The 22,046-nt window shown below is 31.3% G+C and overlaps 1 protein-coding gene across 5 annotated transcripts in view; it reads right to left on the minus strand.

The window, feature by feature from the left end:
- Positions 1–22,046, minus strand: part of wnd (Mitogen-activated protein kinase kinase kinase 13 wallenda) — a 289,172-nt gene that overhangs the window by 126,625 nt on the left and 140,501 nt on the right. The window contains exon 1 of one of the 5 annotated variants that reach the window (XM_075373958.1): positions 15,059–15,366. The exons of the other annotated variants lie outside the window; for them this stretch is intronic. Coding sequence (XP_075230073.1) covers positions 15,059–15,135 — 77 coding nt within the window. The 5' untranslated portion in view covers positions 15,136–15,366. Of the gene's footprint in view, positions 1–15,058; positions 15,367–22,046 lie in introns of those variants that run through there. 5 annotated transcript variants of the gene reach the window in all.

A 22,046-nucleotide genomic window follows, 5' to 3' on the forward strand; every position in this document is an offset into this window, starting at 1 on the left:
ATGAATTATAAATTTTTACTGTTCTTGTTCATTTCATAACACGGGTGTGATTAAAGGGATTTTTCTTGTCCTGATTTTCATAAGATAAAAAAACCTTTTTATTCTTCATTCCACATTTTCATAATTTAATCTACCGTAAATTTCTTATTTTCTATTCTTCAACCTAATGAATTTTCAAGTTTTTCTAATAAAAATGTAACACAAAATTAAAGGCCTTGTTATCCCATATAAGCCTAATTTAATATCGGCGGGCGAACACAATGGCAACTCAGATGCGGGCTGGCGCACAGTATACGGACGGGCTGATACACCATCACTACTGCCGCGCAGTTCTCCCACCATAGCGCCGCTGCAGCTCCACCCGTTTCAGACACCAATAAAAGAGCGTGCACCACGAGAGTGAATTCAATTCATCGTCGGCCAACACCTGGAGAAGACCTAGAAGAAGACAGAAAAATTCCCTGGCCGGCTCAACGTGGGACCTCCCGGTGGATGCTAACATCCACGCCGGAGCAGCAGGCCTGGCCGGCCCACCGAGGGAGCCGCTGGACGCTACCTTCCCGCTCCAGCTCCAGCTCCCCGGGCTCAGCAGCAGGAGCCGGCCAGCGTGGCTCTGGGGGTCACGCTGTGTTGGGGAACCAACTGCCACTGAGGGAAAGCCCAATCGGACTTCAATGGACGAGCCGCAACTCCCCGACTTCGCCGGAGACCAGCTTCCAGAATCAACAGCTCTTCTCAGAGCTAACGCTAAAAATCGGCCCTTTTCAGAGCCACCGCAAGGTTATGAATTACGCGCCGTCGAAGCCATTCGGCTACAGCGTATTTATTTTTATTTTTACTTCCTTGTACAAAGTAAAGGAAATATTGTGATCGCGAAAAATTTCGGTTTCAGATTTCAATGGAAATATTCATATTGACCATCCCTAAATTCATTTTGACTAGTTTCAGTGTGATGCCCGTACGTACGTATGTACGCAGGTACATATCTCGTATAACTCAAAAACGATTAGCCGTAGGATGTTGAAATTTTGGATTTAGGACTGTTGTAACATCTAGTTGTACACCTCCCCCTTTTGATTGCAATCGAATGAACCAAATGTGTCCAAAAAAGCCCAAAATCCAAAAAAATGGATTTTGAATTTTTTCGTAAGTTCAGTAATAAGCCCTCATTGACAGCTTTTCAACAATTTATCACAACTGGTACTTATTTTCATCGGTTCCAGAGTTATAGCCAAATGAAATTTTAATTAATGAAAAATATTTGGATCTTATAAGGGAAAGGCACATCGGTTCAGACTTCATCTCCTTTTTCTATTTTTTAACCTTTTTTTTACTTTAAATATATTGATTTATTAATAATTGTTAACCTCTGATTGTAAAAACATTTTTACGTTCGTATCTCAGTTTCAAATGAAATAAGTTTAAATGAAGTGCAACAAAAAATGTGTATATGTAATTTAATAGGGGTACAAGAAAGTCATGTAGTGTCCACATCAGAGTTTTAAACGTGACATTCAGAACTAAAAGTTAGATATTCACTGTATACACCACATGGACTAGTGTACACAGTAAAAGCAAACATCATTACTCTTCGGGGATCAATTCTGATTACGGCTAATTGTACTTTACGTGTTTTGCATGCATCACAGTAATAAGAAAGGCTGTTCAGTTAATGTAAAAATACGAAAAATAATAAATATTATACCCTTCTCTATTGAAAATAATGGGTTATACAGAATGTCCCCACTCAATATACATTTTTGTTCTATTTAAAAATTAAAGGACACAGTTAAACATACCAATCTTTTTCTGTAGCGTTTTCCAGCTAACTCTTCCGTATTTTCTACTATTAAATATTATAATAATTACGGTTCTAATCTTATACAAATAAAAAGTAACTTTTCTTTTTAAATATTTAATTACGTTTTTCTTAAAATAATAAATGTCTATTTCATAAATTTAAAGATAAAAAACTTTTTTTTTTTTTAAATTTTAACAGTTGTATCTAAAGATCAATATAATTGATTTATTTTAATAATAAAAATTATTGGCACAGAATAGATTATTCGTATAGAACAGTGTAAAGTTTTTAACTGGGTCATTGTCCTACAACAAAGCTAAATGACAAGTGTTTTTTAAGTAGATTTACTGCACAAACAAATTCAGTTATTAACGTGCACTATTTTATACATTTTAAATAACGTGTTTTATATACATATATGTATATTACTTGTAGAAATAAATAATAATTTTTAGTTATTTAATACCAAATATTTATTTTAGAAAAAAATACAAATTTTTAAACAAATAAGTATATATGCGAGATATATATATATGTGTGTGTTATGGTAAATTTGATTAATTCGGTGATTTTACATCACCATCCTCAATCTCTCGCACTCTCTCCCTCCGTCCCACTGTATCACAGTCTCTCACTCACTCCCACACTCTCTCTCTCTCTCTGTCTGTCTGTCTCTCTCTCTCTCTCTCTCTCTCTCTCTCTCTCTCTCTCTCTCTCTCTCTCTCTATATATATATATATATATATATATATATATAGATGTGTGTGTGTGTGTGTGTGTGTGTGTGTGTGTGTGTGTGCGTGTGTGTGTGTGTGTGTGCGTGTGTGTGTGTGTGTGTGTGTGTGTGTGTGTGTGTGTGTGTATGGATATAGATAAATTATCAGCAAGGTAATATTTTCTAATGTTATTTCTTAAAGCATTTTATGGAAATAAGTCCATAATAATTTATTATGAAAATATAAAAAAACAAAAATATAAAAATATTTACTAAAAAATATATAATTAATTTTTAGCACTAATTTTTTTTAACGGTCTGTTTGGTTACAAATAATATAAAAATTCATCGATCATATGTTACATTACCTAAAATTAATATGAGGCCTCCCCAAGCACTTTTAGTCTTGTTAATTGATAAGTCAATTATATAACCGCTTTTACTGTATTGTTAACACGAAAACATTTTTTTTAAATCTTAAAATATAACACGACTGAAAAATTGTATTTTTGCAATTTGTAATCCATATTGAACAGGCTGAACAATCGATATCAGTGAAAAAGGAGTTTTAACCTCAATTACTGTTTTACTAGATCGTACCATAACGAATTAACTGGTATACAGTGAAATTCTACAATAAAATGTGCGACTGTAAATAACAACATAAAGAAATGAGTTTTATTAAAAGCATAACATCTTTTAACATAAATGGAATAAAAAACATTACGTACGAAAAGATTGATTATATATATAAAATGTAGTGGTACAATCAATAAATCTACAAATCAATAATATACGACGACGATGGTACAGGCCATTTCTGAAAGTTATTGTTTTTAATGTCACGACAAATAAATCCAAATGACATATTTTTGGAAATATAGGAAAGTTTATAAAAATAATCAAGAATTAATACTACATCGCCAAAAAGCTTGTTTGTATATATATATATATATAGACATTTCTTTCATCCGAATGACTGCATGGTATTACGTTATGAAAAAGAAAAACCGTTAATTTTTTTTTTTTTCATAAAAGATAACTTAACGGAAAGTTATCGTACAAACTTTTTTTTTGCTGAATTTCTTTATTCATTTACAATCAGCTTCTACAATGAAGCTACAAGTAAGTCGTGTGACTGACCAGCTCTTGAAAGAAGACCACCCAATCATAATCCTCAAGTAATACAAAAACAATAGCATAACATAACAAACAAACAATAGTAAAACATAAATGATATTTGATAGTGCTTTTGAATGTTCAATCAACATTAACCTTAAAACAACAAAATAAATAACTTTGAAACAGCCAAGAAACAATAAACGGGAGCAACAAGTCGCCAAACCGGATTATTACAACGGGCCATCAACAAGATCCAACACATGATGCCTTTTTAGCCCCCTAACGTTCTCGGTTTTGTCTAGCAGTTTCAAGTCGATATGATTAATACGCTTATCCGACCTGGAAATATACCTCGAAAATAGACGTCCAACTTCCTCTCGAATGTATGGAATTCCTACGTAATCGTGTATCACAGCATTCCTCGCGAACTACGCGTGGGTTATGTTCCGTAGAAGTTTTTTCTGAAACCGTTGTATGACCTCCGCGTTGCTGTTACTGGCCGTTCGCGTTTTCCAGTGTTCAATCCCGAACGTCCATATCGGTTTGAAGAAAGCTTTGTAGAGCAGAACCTTACTGGACAAGGAAGTTGTGACCTCTTGCCCGACACCCAGTACACCTTTTTAAGCTTAATGTCAGGCAACTTCCTCTTCTCACCAACATGATCGCTCCACGTCAAACGGCGATCAAAGTAAAAGTTCAAGTATCATATCGTACCGACTCGAGGGATCCTGACACCGTTTAAACTAACCGCAAGGCAATCAATCTTCCCTTCTCATCGCGAACGTCACGGGGCTGGACTTCGCCGGATTAACCTTTATCCTCTATATACGCAACCAAACGCTGATGGCATCCACTGCAGATTGCAATTTCTCCGAGGAAGTAGCCGGGCTATCGTCACCCGCCAAGCGGTTGACGATAGATTACCGTACGAACTACATGCAAATTATTCGGTAAAATAATGAATAATTTTGACGCGATTGAAAAACAAATAAAAAATAATCAGAGAAATTAAATATACAATCATCAATTGTGTAAGTCTAAATAGACTACATATTGTTAATAAAGAAATTCTGAGAGACTATATAAATTTCGAGTCTCAAATTTCACGTTAAATTTTTGCTTAAACCCTTTCAACTGCAACAGAAATGCAATTATGTACAGAAATTTGTATTTGCGAAACCAAAGAACTGAAGGAATGAAAAATAATAAACAAGGTACCTCATTATTTGTAATTTGTGTCTTGTTTAAATTTTTATCCACTCATATTCAAAAGATGAACAAAATCTTCACAGGAATATTTGTTAAACCCAATCAGACGACCAATTTTCAATTTTTCCACGAATAGTTGACTCACGTTATACGGATGAACGGTGGGTCCATACACCGCGGTTGTCCTCTACGATTTCTGAAGCCCCGTACAAACCGAGGACTCCCAGAAACATTTCCGGTGCAACTTTCAGTTCATTATGCGGTCTCTGCTGTTTACGATATGTCCAAACCGGTCGATGTTTTCCAATCGAAGTATGACACACGGATATAAGCAAAATAGTATATTTGTAAGCCGCCGGTAATACAACCGATTATCTCCATGTATCAAGACACGGGAAAATTTTACCGGGAAATATCAGCCGGACATTTGTTACCGGACATTATCGTAAATTCTGTACAAGACTTTAGTAAACTGACTAATATGAAAAGCAATAAAATGAACAAAAACGCCCTCCTCAGTTAACACGTCGGTAGATAATTAATACATACATGGTAAATTCCAAATTATTCGCAATTTTTGGGTACGTACATCTTGTTTTCCGATCAGATAAATATTTTATTAACCTTCTGCTGTTGTTTAAGATAATTTCTAACTAATTTTTTACGACGTTATGTTAAAAAAATATCATGTGGACATCACATAACTTCCTTGTACACCTATTAAATTACATATATTTATTATTTTTTTGTTATTATTAAATTATTATTTATTGTAAAAATTTATTTACAATCACAGTTTAATAATTATTTCCGGCCTTCGTGGCGCGAGTGGTAGCGTCTCGGCCCTTCATCCGGAGATCCCGGGTTCGAATCCCGGTCACGCATGACATTTTCAGATGCTAAAAATTATCCATCTTATCCTCCGAAGCAATAACGGTGGTCTCAGACGTTAGAAAAAAAAGAAGGAAAAGTTATTAATAAATCAATATATTTAAATTTAAAAAAAGGAAATGAAATCGGATCTTGTCAATGTACCTTTCCCTTGTAAGATCCAAATAATTCATTAATTACAACTTTATTGAGCTACAACTCTGGAACCGATGTAAATAAGTACCATTTGTGATATATCTTTGAAAATCTCTCAATGAGGGCTTATTACTGCAGTTAAGAAAAAGTCCAAAATCCAAATATTTTGGATTTCGAGCTTTTTTTGGGCACTTTTAGTCTAGTCGATTGCAATCAAAAGGGGAGGTGAACAACTAGATGTTACAACAGTCCTAAATCCAAAATTTCAACATTCTACGGCTAATCGTTTTTGAGTTATGCGAGATACATACGTACGTACGTACAGACGTCACGCCGAAACTGGTCCAAATGTATTCAGGGATGGTTGAAATGGATATTTCTGATGAAATCTGAAAACCGAAATTTTTCGCGATTACAATACTTGCTTGTACTTCGTACAAGGAAGTAAAAAGTAACAAGCTGATTGTGCTGCACATGCTCTCACAGAATTGAACTAATATTAGCGCCTTGAACAGACCGACACAAGGATATCGGGAGATTTATGCATCTTTCTACTAAGCGCAGAGCCTAGGCAAAGTCCGTTGCTGCTGTCATTCTTTTTATCAGGCCGGTAATTATTTATTTGGCGTTTATACATTAATTTATTTTATTTACGGACAGAATTGTATATTGCGTTCCGATCCTTTAGACCAGATTGAAAGATTTACCGGGGGCTGACCCCTTAGGAGACTGTCCGCATATGTGCTTCCTTCTCCCGGCGTGATTCCCCCTTCAGTCCGTTCGCTGAAGTCCTTCCGGTGCTAACGCCTTCCGGCCCAGCAGGAATGAGCCTCTTGTGGGCTCTATTTGTTGGGGAATGCAATGCAATTCCCTAGCCGGAGGGAGTCGTATGTGCTGTCAGTGAAATAATTGTAAGAGACAGGTGGAAAAGAGGATGGTTGGGGTTGATGAAACAAAGTTGGGAAGCTTTCTTTACTCGGGCTGTATTCATCATCACGCCTCAGCCGGATTCAAACTGGACCGGGTTCAATCCGTAGTAGTGGATCGTTCTTTCTTCAACCGACAGACTGAATGGAAATCGACTGTTTTTATATGTCGTACTGCCAACTTATCACATCTACGTGTAACGAGCGGCATATTATTCTACAGTTAGAATATAATTATATTAATATTTAACTTGTTCCATCAAACTATGCGATAAGTAAAAGTAATTTATATCAGGCAGACGCTCACTGTGTTCATGTGTAGTTATTACACAGACAAAACGCCAATCTATTTATTGTGATTTAATAATAATAATAATAAATAAAGCAACAACATGATTTTTAACAGTTGAAGTTTGACGACCTTCGAGATAATCGAACTTTTTTCTAACTGGTTATTCCAACTGCACGTCAAAGAGTATATATATATATATATATATATATATATGTGTGTGTATATATTTTGCACTAAGAGTGCGTATACATTTACATTGTTTTAAAGGTTAAAAATAAATATCATCACGTCACGACTATGCACTTTATGCGCTTTTAAAGGAACACTACATCTATTCAGTAATTTTATATCTATAGTCTCATTTATTTTCCCAACAAAATACAAAAAAAATTCACAAAAAAATTAGCGAAATCATAGAATTCAGGAAACGATTGAGATATATTATCGGTAAATAATGCATTAATAATGAAAGAAGTAACGTAATACAATTAATCAAGGTTGTATTATTAAATTTTACATAATTCGAATAATAATTTACTTCTAATAATAGAAACGTTTTTTCATATTACTACAATAATTCATGTAAATATGAAAACACAGGATGATTATTTCTTTTTTATCAGTACTTAAATCTCTTTTTCAATGAGATTCTGTTTCATAGTTTCATAGCAACCGTGAAAAAGTAAATAATTGATTGTGATAGAATAAAAACGAATGAAATTAAAATTTCATTTTATCTGAAAAAAAAAAGTCGAAGTTTTATTTCAATTAAATTACTCCATTTCCCCCTTTTTTCTTTTTTCCCTTTTCCCTTTTTCGATTTTCCCCGTTCTCCCTTTTTCCCCACGCGTGAATCGGTCCAGTAGTTTTTTAGTCTATAGCGGACAGACAAATCGGAAACATTGATATGGAATCGTAAAATATTTAGTATAGCGTCTGTTGTTTTTACGCCCAACAGATAAACAAAAAAAGCATGTTTTTACCTGTCACAAGTGTGGCATCTTAATAGTAGGAATATAAAAAAAAAACACGTCCGTATTCGAATGTCCGTATTCGTCCTGTCAAAATTTCAAAGAAATCGGTGAAGAACTTTCGGAGATTAAAGATTTCGAACAAGCGAACTTTTACATTTTCATTTATACATATTATTTAAATAACTAACAAAATTTTTATTTCTATCTGACTTTTTTATAGACCTATTAAAATTATAAACCTAAATTACTTTAGTACCGATATACAGTTTATAATTTTTCTACAAAAGTTTTTTAATTGTCATCAATGTTAGAGAATAATTATCCACCCACCGGGTTGATCTGGTGGTAAACTCGTCATCGCAAATCAGCTGATTTCGAAGTCGAATATTCTAAGAGGGTCAAATCCTAATAAAGACAGTTATTTTTATACAGATTTGAATGCTAGATCGTGGATACCGGTATTTTTGGTGGTGGGATTTCAATTAACCACACGTCTCAAGAGCGGTCGACTTGTGAGACCTGTACAAGACTACACTTCATTTACATTCATGTATATCATCCTCATTCATTCTCTGAAGTAATACCTTACGGTGGTTCCGGAGGCTAAACAGAAAAAGAGAATATTTATAAACCTATATCTGAAACCTGGACATTTAAAAAAACTTCAGGTCTTTCATTACTTAAAGAAAATTTGTTGCTTTTCATTTAAGCAAAAAAAAAAGAAAGGAATTTCATTAATTTATATTTTTACCTCCATAATGATGCATTAAAATTATGGGTTATTGAATTAAAAAAAAAACGCTTCCGTTTTTAAGTTAGCAGCTTTGCAGAAAAAATCGAGAGTGCTAAACGCACAATCAAATATATCAATAGGTGTAATCAGTAAATAACATTTACTTAATAATAAAAAATTAGCCTCTTTTTTAAACTGACGTTACTTATGGTACATACAGCACGTTCATAATCACGTAGCGAAAACGAAACCGATTCTACAGTTTGAAGTTAATTGTTATAGCATTTCCAAGGCAGATATTTTGCTGAGACTGTACTAAACAAGGTTACAACGCATAGATCACATGACTCGTCGTCCCTCTGTCTGTTAATATTTTAGCAGTATAGCGGGCGGCGTATTGCTGTATACATAGGCTGACGGCTGGCTTACCGCGCTATTAACTATCCTGAAAATATCTACAATATACTGCATACTATGTAAGCACGCAGAGCTATACGAGATGTTTTTTCGTAAACGAATGACTATCTAACTGTTCCACCCGTCCTATCGTTCTATCTCTCTCGAACCCAATGTGCGTGCACAGCTCTACGTCGCCCGCTATACAACCATGCCGTTTTCACAAGCACAGTGAATATTTATTGAAAAACATTACATAATCGTTCGGTCATATTTTGATTTTCAATACATCTTTATTCCTAATTTTCGCGATAGTGCAGTATGAAATTAATCGATTATTTTTCGTGAAACAAGAAATGAAATTGACCGTAATCGCAGTGGTCGTCCGACAGTGTTACATGATGAAGGTTGCACGACATTAGAAAGTCGCTCGGGAAAAACTTCCTCAACAGACTGGATTCAGGCAAAGTTTAACTTGGAAAATCAGACTTTATCAGACGACTTCACAAATATAGGTGGTTCTCACACGTCTTATCTGAAGTGGTGCGCACGTTTTGAACAATAATTTTTATTCAGATGAACCGTACAGTTTTCAAAAATAACCTTCACACTTTGGATGATTCGAAAGGAAAAATCGAAGCCAGAATACCTAAGGAATACTCTAAGGAGTTGCACTGAATATGAAGAAACGAGTTAACGCTCAGAGTGGAATTTTGAATATTTATTGTGAAAGGTAAAATGAAAAAGAAATTAAAAGTATAGTCTGGTTAGTTTCCTGTAAAACATATATTTGTTTTATACATAGGTCGCTTGACTTTATGAACATCTATATAATCACACCCCCAATTGATTGAGGTTAAAAGGTTCGAATAATGAATTAATTCGGAAATAATGAATAACATACATAAAGAAGCTACGAGTTAATCTTATATTTAGGAAAGCAATTATCTGTGTAGATTCACGATTTCTACATACTGCTGGATCATCTGTCCATAAGAGTCGGTCTTGCAGACCCATAATCTACAAACCACGATATTAATAGTCGAAAATAACTGTAATCTTTAAACATGTATAAGCGTAAAACGTTTTGTAAATATACACTGGCGATTAATATATTTTTAATCTTGAACCCTTAGAAAAAAAATTATTCTATAAAAACCGGCTTTTTATTTTTAAATATAAAAATTCGGTCAAATATAATCAACATAAAAACGATTTACAAGCAAAGATAATCCAAACCAAATAAGAAACCTTCAGCTTACTATTTCATTAAACACTACTCATAATGTCACAATGTAAATTTAATGGAAAAATACATACTGTTTAAAAAACTATTACAAGTTATGCATTACGTTTATCTATAAAATGTTTTATTATAATGATGTCTAACAAGTTTAATTTTCTATAAAAAAATAAAAAATAAATAAAATTATAAACAAAACTATTCCTTTTTTTTACAGAAAAATAAAATGTATGTGATTTATTGCCAAAATATATTTTTAAAAAATCATAAAATATGAGAGATTTAACACAAATCCATGAACATAATTAGTTAATAAAATTGATAAATCTCATGTTCATGATTTCCTCCTTAAAATTAGTTATAAAAAGTATGTAATTAAAACAACCAGAATAATTTTCTTGTTATAAATTACATTTAATTCACCGATTATGAAATTTACTCAGAAAAATGAGAAATGCCAAATTAAACTTATAAAAAATAAAAAAAATATTGTTTCATTATCGATAATTATTTTGATAATAATTTTGTGATTAGATGAATACCCAATAAAAACAGAAAAAATAAAGGTATTTTTATTATGGATTCACAAATTATTCGATTAACTGTGCTGAGCTGATAATACAACTAGACTTTCCGTAGAAAAAAAATGGGTACTTACGTATTAAGGCCACCGCAGCTAAAGCTGCTGTTTAGGTTATATTGACTTCATGTACTGACAAATCGTACGTATATCAAAATAACCTAACTAAATATAACCTACGCTCGCTTCGCTCGCTAACCTCTTACGTATTAACGCCACCGCAGCTACAGCTTTATTTAAAAACAAAGTAGTCAATCGGATTTCGGTGGATAAAGATTAATTGGATTTCGGTGCTATAACATTGTGATATTATTAACAAGTTGTATATATTATGCATATTTAATGTTAATTATAAGAGGTTAGCGAGCAAAGCGAGCGTAGGTTATATTTAGTTAGGTTATTTTGATATACGTACGATTTGTCAATACACGAAGTCAACATAACCTAAACAGCAGTTGTAGCTGCGGTGGCGTTAATACGTAAGTACCAAAAATGAGATCATATTTTCATTGGTTACTTAGTTTACAAAAAATAACAAATTAAAGTTAAATAGAAATTTTATAAAGTACAAAAAGTATATATATTTACTGTTTATAACAAAATTAGATTAGTATAACCGTAATTTTATGTAACAATTAAAAACAACGAGTAGAACCTACAAATAAGCATCAAGTTTAAACTCACTAACCACTGTGCTCACTGTATAAACGCATATAAATAAAAAAAAGTCAACATAACCTCAATTTGAGGTTATGTTGTCGATCTGAAATTGAACGTAACTGAAGAACGACTAAACCAATCTTCATCAAATTTCCAAATGCACAACTTCAGATACACTACTAAAACATATTTCAATTTCAATGAACTAGATTTTCGAGGCACAAAAGTTTACAAATGAATATTATTTTTGAGAATTTCTAGCCGTACAATTTTATATATGAATGGTATTTCCGTAATCCTCAGAGCTTAAAATGGAAAGAAAAATTCATTTTCACACCCCAATCGCAAGATGCGGCCGAAAAAAAATACCTCAAATTCAGGTTATGTTGTCTGTCATCGGCAACTTAAATTGAGCGTAACGCCGGAAAAACTCGACCAATCTTCATCAAATTTTTATATGCACATGTACATTTCTCACATTAAGACATACTACTACAGAATATCTAAATATTAATGTAACTAGTTTGGAGATTTTCGAACCAAAAATTTTATACATAGGCTTTTATTACTTCATTGCACGAAGTAAAGGAAGTACTGGGATCGCGAAAAATTTCGGTTTTCAGGTTTCAACGGAAACATACATTTTGACTACCTCTGAATCAATTTTGACTAGTTTCGACGTGACATCTGTACGTACGTATGTATGTATGTTATTATATCTAACATAACTCAAAAACTATTAGCCGTAGGATGTTGAAGTTTTGGATGTAGGACTGTTGTAACATCTAGTTGTGCACCTCCCCTTTTAATTGCAATCGACTGAACCAGAAGTGTTCAAAAAAGCACAAAATCCAAAAAAATGGATTTTTTCTTAACTTCAGTAATAAGCCCTCATTAAGAGCTTTTCAATAATATATCATAAGTGGTATTTATTTCATTGGTCCCAGAGTTATAGCCAAATAAAATTCTAATTAATAAAATTTTGGTTCTTACAAGGGGAAGGCACATCGGTTCAAATCGAACTTCATATACTTTACTTTTTAAACTTGTTTTTTTTTTAATTTAAATATATTGATTTATTAAAAAATATTAACCTCTGATTGTAAAAAAAATTTACGATAAATAATAATTTAATAATAAAAAAAAAAATATGGAGAAATATTAGAAGTTATTAACGAAATAAAATTTTACGTACTTTTCATTATAAAAAAATTTTTTTATGTAATTTAATAGGCGTACAAGGAAGTCATGTGTAGTCCAAATCAGATTTTATACTTATAACAATGTAAATTAATATTTAAAAATATATATAAAATGAAATAACATTTACGTATGGTATTATCGTACTCCTCATACCTCAAAACATAAAAACAAAAATTCAATTTCCCCCTCAATCCAACCGTGCCGTCGAATGTAATACTTTCTTCGAAAAGTCGGTAAAAATGAATAAAAAATAATAGTTATAAAATAATCATCAATTCATTAAATTCCAACCTTTTTTATAGTTCGTGATAAATGAAAAACAACTTAAAACTTACTAAAATTTAATTTAGCACCAACCTTTAAAATAAAGGAACATACAGTTTTAAAAAAGTATATATTTCTAATTTTTATTGGGAGTTTTTTGTAATTTTCTTTTTGTTTAAGTTAAATGTTATTGAAAATTACATGCGCGCGCGCGCACACACATAATTTTATTTGGATAAAAGATGATAACCTACACGAGAAAAGGACGTTCATAAGAAACGGAAAGCTAAGATGGTAAAAATAAGCCTTGGTAAAAATAAGAAAAAAAATGAAGAGAAATGATGGGAAGAAGTTTCTACTGAATGTTATCTAAAGCTCACAGAAATGTAGAAATAAATATATATATATATATATATACTGTTACTAAAAAAAAGTTATTTTACTTACACATACACTCTCTCTCTCTCTTTCTCTCTCTTAAATAATAATTACTTCAAACCAATTTTTGTAATTTTTTTCACGAAAATGTTTCGAATATCGGATATAAGAACAGAATAACTATTATTATATGGTAAAAAAAACTCCAATACTAAGGAACAATAACGGGGTTAATGTAAAGTACTCTATCTTCAAACTGTCTGTACAAGCAATGTAAATTAATATTAAAAAAAAAAAAAAAAAGAACCATTACTTGAAAAAAGATTACTGCAGAGACGGTTCTGGGACCTACTTTACTCGATTTTTCAGGTCAAAAACCATAAGAAATCACTAATTCTGCACCTTAATTAACGTCCTAAAAATGTCAGTACGACCTCATTCCACCAGGGTAGCTGAAATCCGAGTGAAATTTTTCACTATCCGTAACTCGCAAACGAAGCATTTTAGGCCATATGTTTGTTTATATGAACTTTTTCCAATATTTTCACGAGTAGAATAGGTTATGAAAGTCCCGGGTAAACTTCGTGATACACGTTGTATATTAATTGTAAATCCAAAATTAATTTATTGTTTTTCTATAAAATGTGTGTGTGTGTGTGTGTGTGTGTGTTGTTTTTGCGCGTGAGTATGTGTATTGTACTGATGAAATTTATACATTTTTTCCCCATATTTCATTTATAACGAGTCTTAACCATATAAAATAAAAAGGAGTTCACAAGTAATAGTTATGTTACATTTATAAAAAAAATTCGGATGGTTTAATTTAATAAATAGAATTCATTACAGATTAACCGAAATACAAATTTACAAAAAAATACAATTTTAATTCATTAAATAATAAATAGAAATAATTAAAAATTATAATTTAAACCTTCGAATAAATGTGTGTGTGCGTGCTCCTTTAAACTTAATAATATTTGTTATATTATGAATACATTTACGTATGTAAAAAGCTATTAAAACGATCATTGTTTTGAAGAAAAAAAAATTTAAACAAGAAAGCACAATAGTAATTTATTTTTTTATTACGTATATTACAAAAAAAAAACAAGAAAAAACAAAATGATGTCATATGGTACCACACATAATTAAAAATTCTCACGAATAATTTTTCTTTTTATACCGGTATGAAGCATTTAACGTCATAGTAATTTGCTGAATAATATTTTTTTTTACTACAAACGTTTACATACGATTAAATAATTTTTTCATCATTTTTAATGATATATGAAATTAAGTAATATTTTCGGTTAAATATAATTTTTACAGTCATTAATTTTATAATAAAATATATGTTATCCATCAAGGTTATAAGAAATAATCAGTCAATTTTACTAATTACATAATACACAAATGTTGAAATAATAATACTTGCGTAAGATCGGGTAGATAAATCTTCTATAACACGTAGTAAATAACAATATTTAAATATAGATATATATATATACATAAAAAGTAATATATAACAAAACCAACCTCCTAGCAGCACTTGATACAGAGGATAAGCTTTCATCGTCCGATTTTTTACCACGAAAAAATCGGCGAAAAAGCATTTTAAGCCGTATCGCCGCCAGCACTGTATCACTTGTTCTTTGTCAAAAGAAAAACACATCCAGATAATAATTTTAAAAACCAAACAAAAAAAAAACACTTAAAAATAAATTAAAACAAAGAAAGTGAAGAAAAAAGAAGAAGAAGAACAAGCGATTAAACGTTAAAAGAGAAAGAGACACCGATCTAAATAACCGAACTTATGACATCGACAGAGTTCTGCCGACTGCTACGTTGTAACTCGCGTTCCTTTACATCAAAAATGATAATTTTACATCAGCGCAACTAGCGTAAACTATGCGAACTATTATCACGATTTGAACACAAAACAATAGGTATAAAACGATATTTTCGAATAAATTACAATTTTTTTATTCTTTTTTTTTATAAAAGTAGTACTGCGATTAAAAATTAAAATAATATAAATTGAAAAACATGTAAATATTTTATATACAAGTATGTAAGCTACGTATATACGAGTATATCACATTAATTTTTAAAAAACTACACAAATAAATTCCTAAAAAATTTAAGATATATCAATAATAATTATTGAATAAAGAGAAAACAATATATGAAATGTTATTTTAATAACAATAAAAAATAATTTTAATACTTGACCGACAGGTAGCGTTAGCAATATTGTTAAAGACGCATATGGAAATGAAGTCTGAACGTTGATGCACTACCTGTCAAATAACAACAGGTATATGAATAATCTACAGTTGTAATTAAAAAAAGGAAAAAGGTTGAAAAATATTTCATAACAACTATAATTTATTACTTACAATATAGCGTTAATTTAAAGTCGATAATGAAATTTGAATAACTTTTAAATTATTGTAATAGTATATACTATTAGTTCGGGCAACAAATAAATTTAAATTTAGTTGTATACGTATCTAGGTGACATCATATATATATATATATATATATATTCCAGTTAAGTATATACAACGATAATTCTCTATCGTTGGCCGTTTTCACGTTTACTGACACCGGAATTAGGCTGGCTCCACAAGGTTTGTTTTGTCTGCGAGCTGTAAGACGAAATTAGAAATAAAATGAAGTAGAAACAGAAATATATTACGTCTAATAAAATTAAAACAAGAAGTACGGATAACCATAATAACTGAAAACTGTCGGCCGGCAACGTGGTGTCAACAGGCACGGAGCGAGCTGCCGGCGCAGCTCGCTAGACTCTAGACCCGTAGCGACATGCCGACAATCTGAAAGAAATCCTGTAAGTTTAGATAAGATTTCGCGATTGTTGACATTAGTTTCTGTGCCGTGCTGATGTTATCTCAGAAAATATGAAAACAGCGATTCTTCTCTATATAATATCTGTGCACATTTTCAACGCCTTGCCCACTCCGATTCTACAGGCCTTTAATCCGGCGCTATTAGGGTAATGACGCACAGCTGTATTGATCGAAGCATTTATCTAATTATTTCTTTAAGAAAGTGACACATTTATCGTTAATAATTGCATTTAACGCGTCGAGTTGCAATACCGGCAGATCGTGGGAAGAAAAGAAGTTTATTGAAGTTCGGGAAAAAAATATAGAAAAGTACGACTGTATACAAGTACGTTCTGTGTTTGAGAGGAAGTCGATCGATTTATAACCGAGTAAAAAAATAAAACCACGTAACCTATCTAGCTGTTAACATATTAAACAACGAGGAAGATTTAAGATTAAAGCGGGTACATGTAGGAACCTAATAACGATACTCAGGACTAGGCCTTTCTTCTTAAGTTGTGCTCATCCAAACAAAGTATTTATGTTATCTTTATGTTCGTTGTACTGAACACGATTATGATTTCTAATTCATTAATGGCTGACTTTGTCGATGCTTATGCTATCTTTGATTTACTGTTAATATCTAAAATATAATTAAGGTGTTTCAAGGGAATACTGTGATGAAATTTACGAACGGTTTCTAATCTACGAAACCGATTATAAATATAATTTAAGATAAAAAAAATAAAAACGATACACAAGATATACTTTAAATACTTGTTATAACTATTGTAGAATTATTAACTTTTCCATTCTTCTAATGGTTTTTAATTAAAATGACAAAAATACGCTCCCATTTAGTTAAAAAGCATAAACAAAAGTAATAATCGTAAAATAATAAAAGATATAAAAAATATAATATAAAGAAATAAACCCGGAAAAAATAAAAACCGCTGCGTCTAACAGGACAAACCTACAACAATGCAACCACGAATCGCTTGACGTACCTGCAATCGACTTTACACAGAGTCTTTTAGAAAACCGCTAGGCAGCCCAAACCGCTGAATGTGACTCGGTAAATGCATCGACCGTTTCGTTGTACTGAGAAACAACTGAAATATCGACTCGATCAATTCGATAAACGCTTCGGTAAAACAACTGTATGTATTTCATTACACTTACGGTCGACTTACAATATGGCAGGGGTACCTCCAGTTCTTTTTTATAGTCGTTCCTCCTTTGTATGACACAATTCATTTTTCTTACATTCTTGTTGGTTTTCCTTTCCGTTCTTCTGAACACCAATATATATTTCTCTTATAGAAATATATTTACAGTGGCGAACAAGTAATACACAGTATTTTTACAGAAAATTTTATTTTTAAAAGAAAAAATGTATAACAGTTAAATTTACTCAAATTTAATAAATGACGTGTCTCCATTATTTTTTATTATCTCCTTAATCCTCTTAAATATTGATTCCACTAAGGTAGTACAATGCTTTTTTTGATTTCTTCATCTCGAAACCAAACTAATAAGGTCAGTTTTTATGCTAAAATTCATTTTCCTAAATCTTCCTTTTAGTATGGCCCATAAATTGTCAATGGAATTCAGGTCGGAGAAGTTCGTACAAAAAAGAATTTTAAAATTCTAAATATTGTACAAAAAAGAATTGTACATTTAATTTAGTATAATTACGGATACAATGTACATTCAAGCATTAGTTACGATTTTTTTTTTTAGTTTAAAATTACAACTAAATTAAAACCCTTGTTTCTGCGATCATTATTTATTGAATTATTAATATTAATTGTGCAATAATGAATTATAACTAATAAAACATGAAAACGGAAATAAATTAAACGTGCATAAATAAAATTACAACGATTATTATTATTATTATTATTATTATTATTGTTCTATTACGTGGGATTAAATGTTTTCAGGTTTGGTAATAATGTAGTCTTGACCTTCTCCAACACAAGCTTTTTTTATTTTCATTGTACGCACTCTATGTAGCTAGATGGAAATTACTGTAACCTAAATACACTAGTTATAAACATAGTATTCGTTGTAATATTTATAAATTATATTTATATTACTATATTTATAATAATTAAATTATATCAAGTTTTAAGGCGCTTGGAATTATAATTCTATAATTAACTTTTATTATAGTGTTAATGGATAGTACATTTTAAGTAATTGTATAACTGTAATTTGTAAGTTTTAATAGTTAATTAAATAGAATACAGCCGATTGTAATTTAATAATTATTTAATTGATATATATGACGTATGAATTTTTATGAAGATAAGAAAATCGTGGTAAATTTATTTACATACACATTCACAGCTTAATAAAAACTTGAAAAAATAAAATTAGAAAGCAATTAACATAAAATTGATTAAGAGATGCAAATACAATCTCAATATAAAACGTAGAATAAAATCAAATTAATAAAAAAATTGTAAACGTTGGCCCAATTACAGTACAGTAATGCTTAATATCATAAGTATCAAAGCATGTTAGCAACATTTATAAACTAAATAAAAAAATTAAGCCGCAAACTTAAAATCAGGCTAAGGAATGAGGTGAGGTTATTTTTTTCTTTTCTTTTAAAAAAAAAAGTTTAATGAGTGTTATTATCAGATTACAGGTTTGATGATTATACTGTGGATGAATGTTTATAGAATTGAAAAAACTCAAAAGTTAAATTTATATATTTTTTAATTTTGTTTATTTGATAATTGTAAGAATTTAAATTGTAATTACACACACACACACACACACACACACACATATATATATATATATATATATATATATATATATATATATATATATATATAAACACTAGCCGGCCGGGTTCACTTCAGGGGTCCAGCCAGAACACTTTGGCTGAACCTCATGGTTGTGAGAATAATACTGATAAATAACAATTAAAGTATACAAACTTTATAAATACCTTAAAAATAAAATAAATTACAAAAGATAGAATAGTAGAGTATTTAAATTTAACAATAAAAACTAAGTACACAGATTTCTGATAAGGAGAAATTTACAACTTTACACCGAAAGGAACTAGCGCCTCGATCTATGGCTTAAAACCTTCCCTGGAAAAACAGGAATGTATTCTGAAAATTTTAAAGGGATCGATCGGTTGGTTCTCGCGTAATCCTGTAGCAAACAGACAAACTTTCGGCTTAATATACAAGATATACGAAATATTTTACCATTATACCCTAAATACCCGTAGGGGCAACTCAAAAATGTTAAATGTAAAGGGTAGGGTTGTGACAAATTCTTTTAAAGGATATTAATTTACAAAAATTTTTACTTAAACATTTTTGAACAATAATATCCCTAACCAAAACTAAAATATTTTAATATTTTTCGTAGCAAGTTTCAGTACCTTTTCGTTTCTCCCCCACCCCTCGCCACCCGCGAAACGTTTGCAAGTTTTTCATCTAGAGATAACTAATATTAGCAGGAAATATTGATATTAACAATAACCAGGTTGGAGAAATAACACTAACTTGCTGTTTTATACCGGTTATTTTAAACATTTTCCATATTAATATATTACACAGATTAAAAATATAAGCATTATTGATTATAATTATAGATATAAATTATAAATATAATCCAACCAAACTTAACCTACGCTCGACTAATTAACAGTAACGTTTTGATTATTTTAATAAATAATTGCAATATCTATTTATAGTATTTATTTTGAGTATTTATTATCTAAATACCCAACATTAATGTTAATCAAGGTTAGCGAACGAAGCGAACGTATGTTAAGTTTGATTAGATTATATTTATAAAATAAACGGTTATAAGAATGGTAATATAAATGGTTATATTTGGTTATTGGATTATTTCTCCAACCTGGTTATTGTTAATATCAATATTTCCTGCTACTATGAATTATTTCCAAGTAAAAAACATGCAAATCTTTAGGGAGGGGAAGAAATAAAAAAGTAACCTAGTTTCAAAAGTGGTCTGCACTACCTATTAAATAACTGATCAACGGCGGATGAGGAGAATTTCCAACGACGTAAAGAGTAGATGAGCCTAGGAGGCGGTTCAATGAATGAAACCCGGGTTACGTTCAGAAGCTGTAAGGTGGCAGCCTCAACCCACCGGGTTGGTCTAGCGGTTAACGCGTCTTCCCAAATCAGCTGATTTGGAAGTCGAGAGTTACAGCGTTCATGTCCTAGTAAAGCCAGTTATTTTTACACGGATTTGAATACTAGATCGTGGATACCGGTGTTCTTTGGTGGTTGGGTTTCAATTAACCACACATCTCAGGTACGGTCGAACTGAGAATGTACAAGACTACACTTCATTTACACTCATACATATCATCCTCATTCATCCTCTGAAGAATTATCTAAACGGTAGTTACCGGAGGCTAAACGGGAAAAAAAAAGAAAAAGGTGGCAGCCTCACCAAATCGCAACCAAATTTGTTACCCGTGTTTCTTGGCATAAATGAGAAGGTTTTTAGAAATAGTTCTAAAAATTTTACTTCTAAAATACTTTTTTTTTAAATGCTAATTGACTTAAAATGTTTTAATTGTTAAAAAAAACGCCTAGCAAAATTTAATTAAAAAAATAAACAAACAACAATTCAGAAATCTTATATTGTTAATGCAGTACTTTAGTAACGTATATTTTGTTTAAAAATTCAGTCTGAGAAGAAGCGGGTTTGTATGAGGTAGGGAGGGAGGATTAATTTTTAAAATTAATAATAAAATTAAATATATGTATCTGTAATCTGATGGTTACAGATACAAATATTTAAATTATCGTATATATTAAAATCTTTTTCTATGCTTTTAAAAGAGAAAGGAACTGGTCAATTCCCCATACCTCTTGACCCCAGACATTTTATCTAACGCTACTAGTATAAGTATATAAGTGAATAGTTGTAACAAACGTTAAGATACTGTACAACCTTGGTAGTGATAGGTGTGAATGCACCTTAAGAGGTGAACGAAAAGGAAACAGCGTTGTTATATGAAAACCTTCACAATGTTTTTAATGAATATAAGAATAAGCACGTGGTAATTGTAGGAGATATGAACGCGAGAGTGGAAAATACACCGACACCTGAGGTTGTTGTAACTTTTGATGAAGACAGATTGAATCAGAATGGTGCAGTACTGAGGGATTTCACGCTTTTTAATAAGCTCAAAATCGTCATACACTTTTTATAGGAGAAATGATATTCATAAGTTTACGAGACGTGCTAGAAGTATCAGATCTCTTATACCTATATTGTGATAGGCGTAGTAAAACCAACTCCTCATTAACATGTGATTGTTAATGAGGAGTTGGTTTTGAATGTTGAGGATGTCAAGTCTTTTCAGGCTGTGATGTTGGCATAGATTTTTTTTATGGCAAAGATCAATTTAATTACTTGGTGGAAACGTACGGGTTCTGATCAGAAGCGATTGCCAAGTCGGGAGGTTTTTATAATTCATTTATTGCAAGAACCTAGTATTTCAAAATTATATTAGCCACGGCTTCAGGGATATATTAATGAAGTTCCTAACTCGTATGAAGTGAACACGGAATGGATCAATGTTCGAAAGAGTGTACAGAAAGCGGATTTTGAAGCTTTAGGGAAAATGAAAAAAATAAATAACATAAAAGGTT

Source organism: Lycorma delicatula, chromosome 8 (assembly GCF_047948215.1).
Source record: "Lycorma delicatula isolate Av1 chromosome 8, ASM4794821v1, whole genome shotgun sequence".
NCBI lineage: Eukaryota > Metazoa > Arthropoda > Insecta > Hemiptera > Fulgoridae > Lycorma > Lycorma delicatula.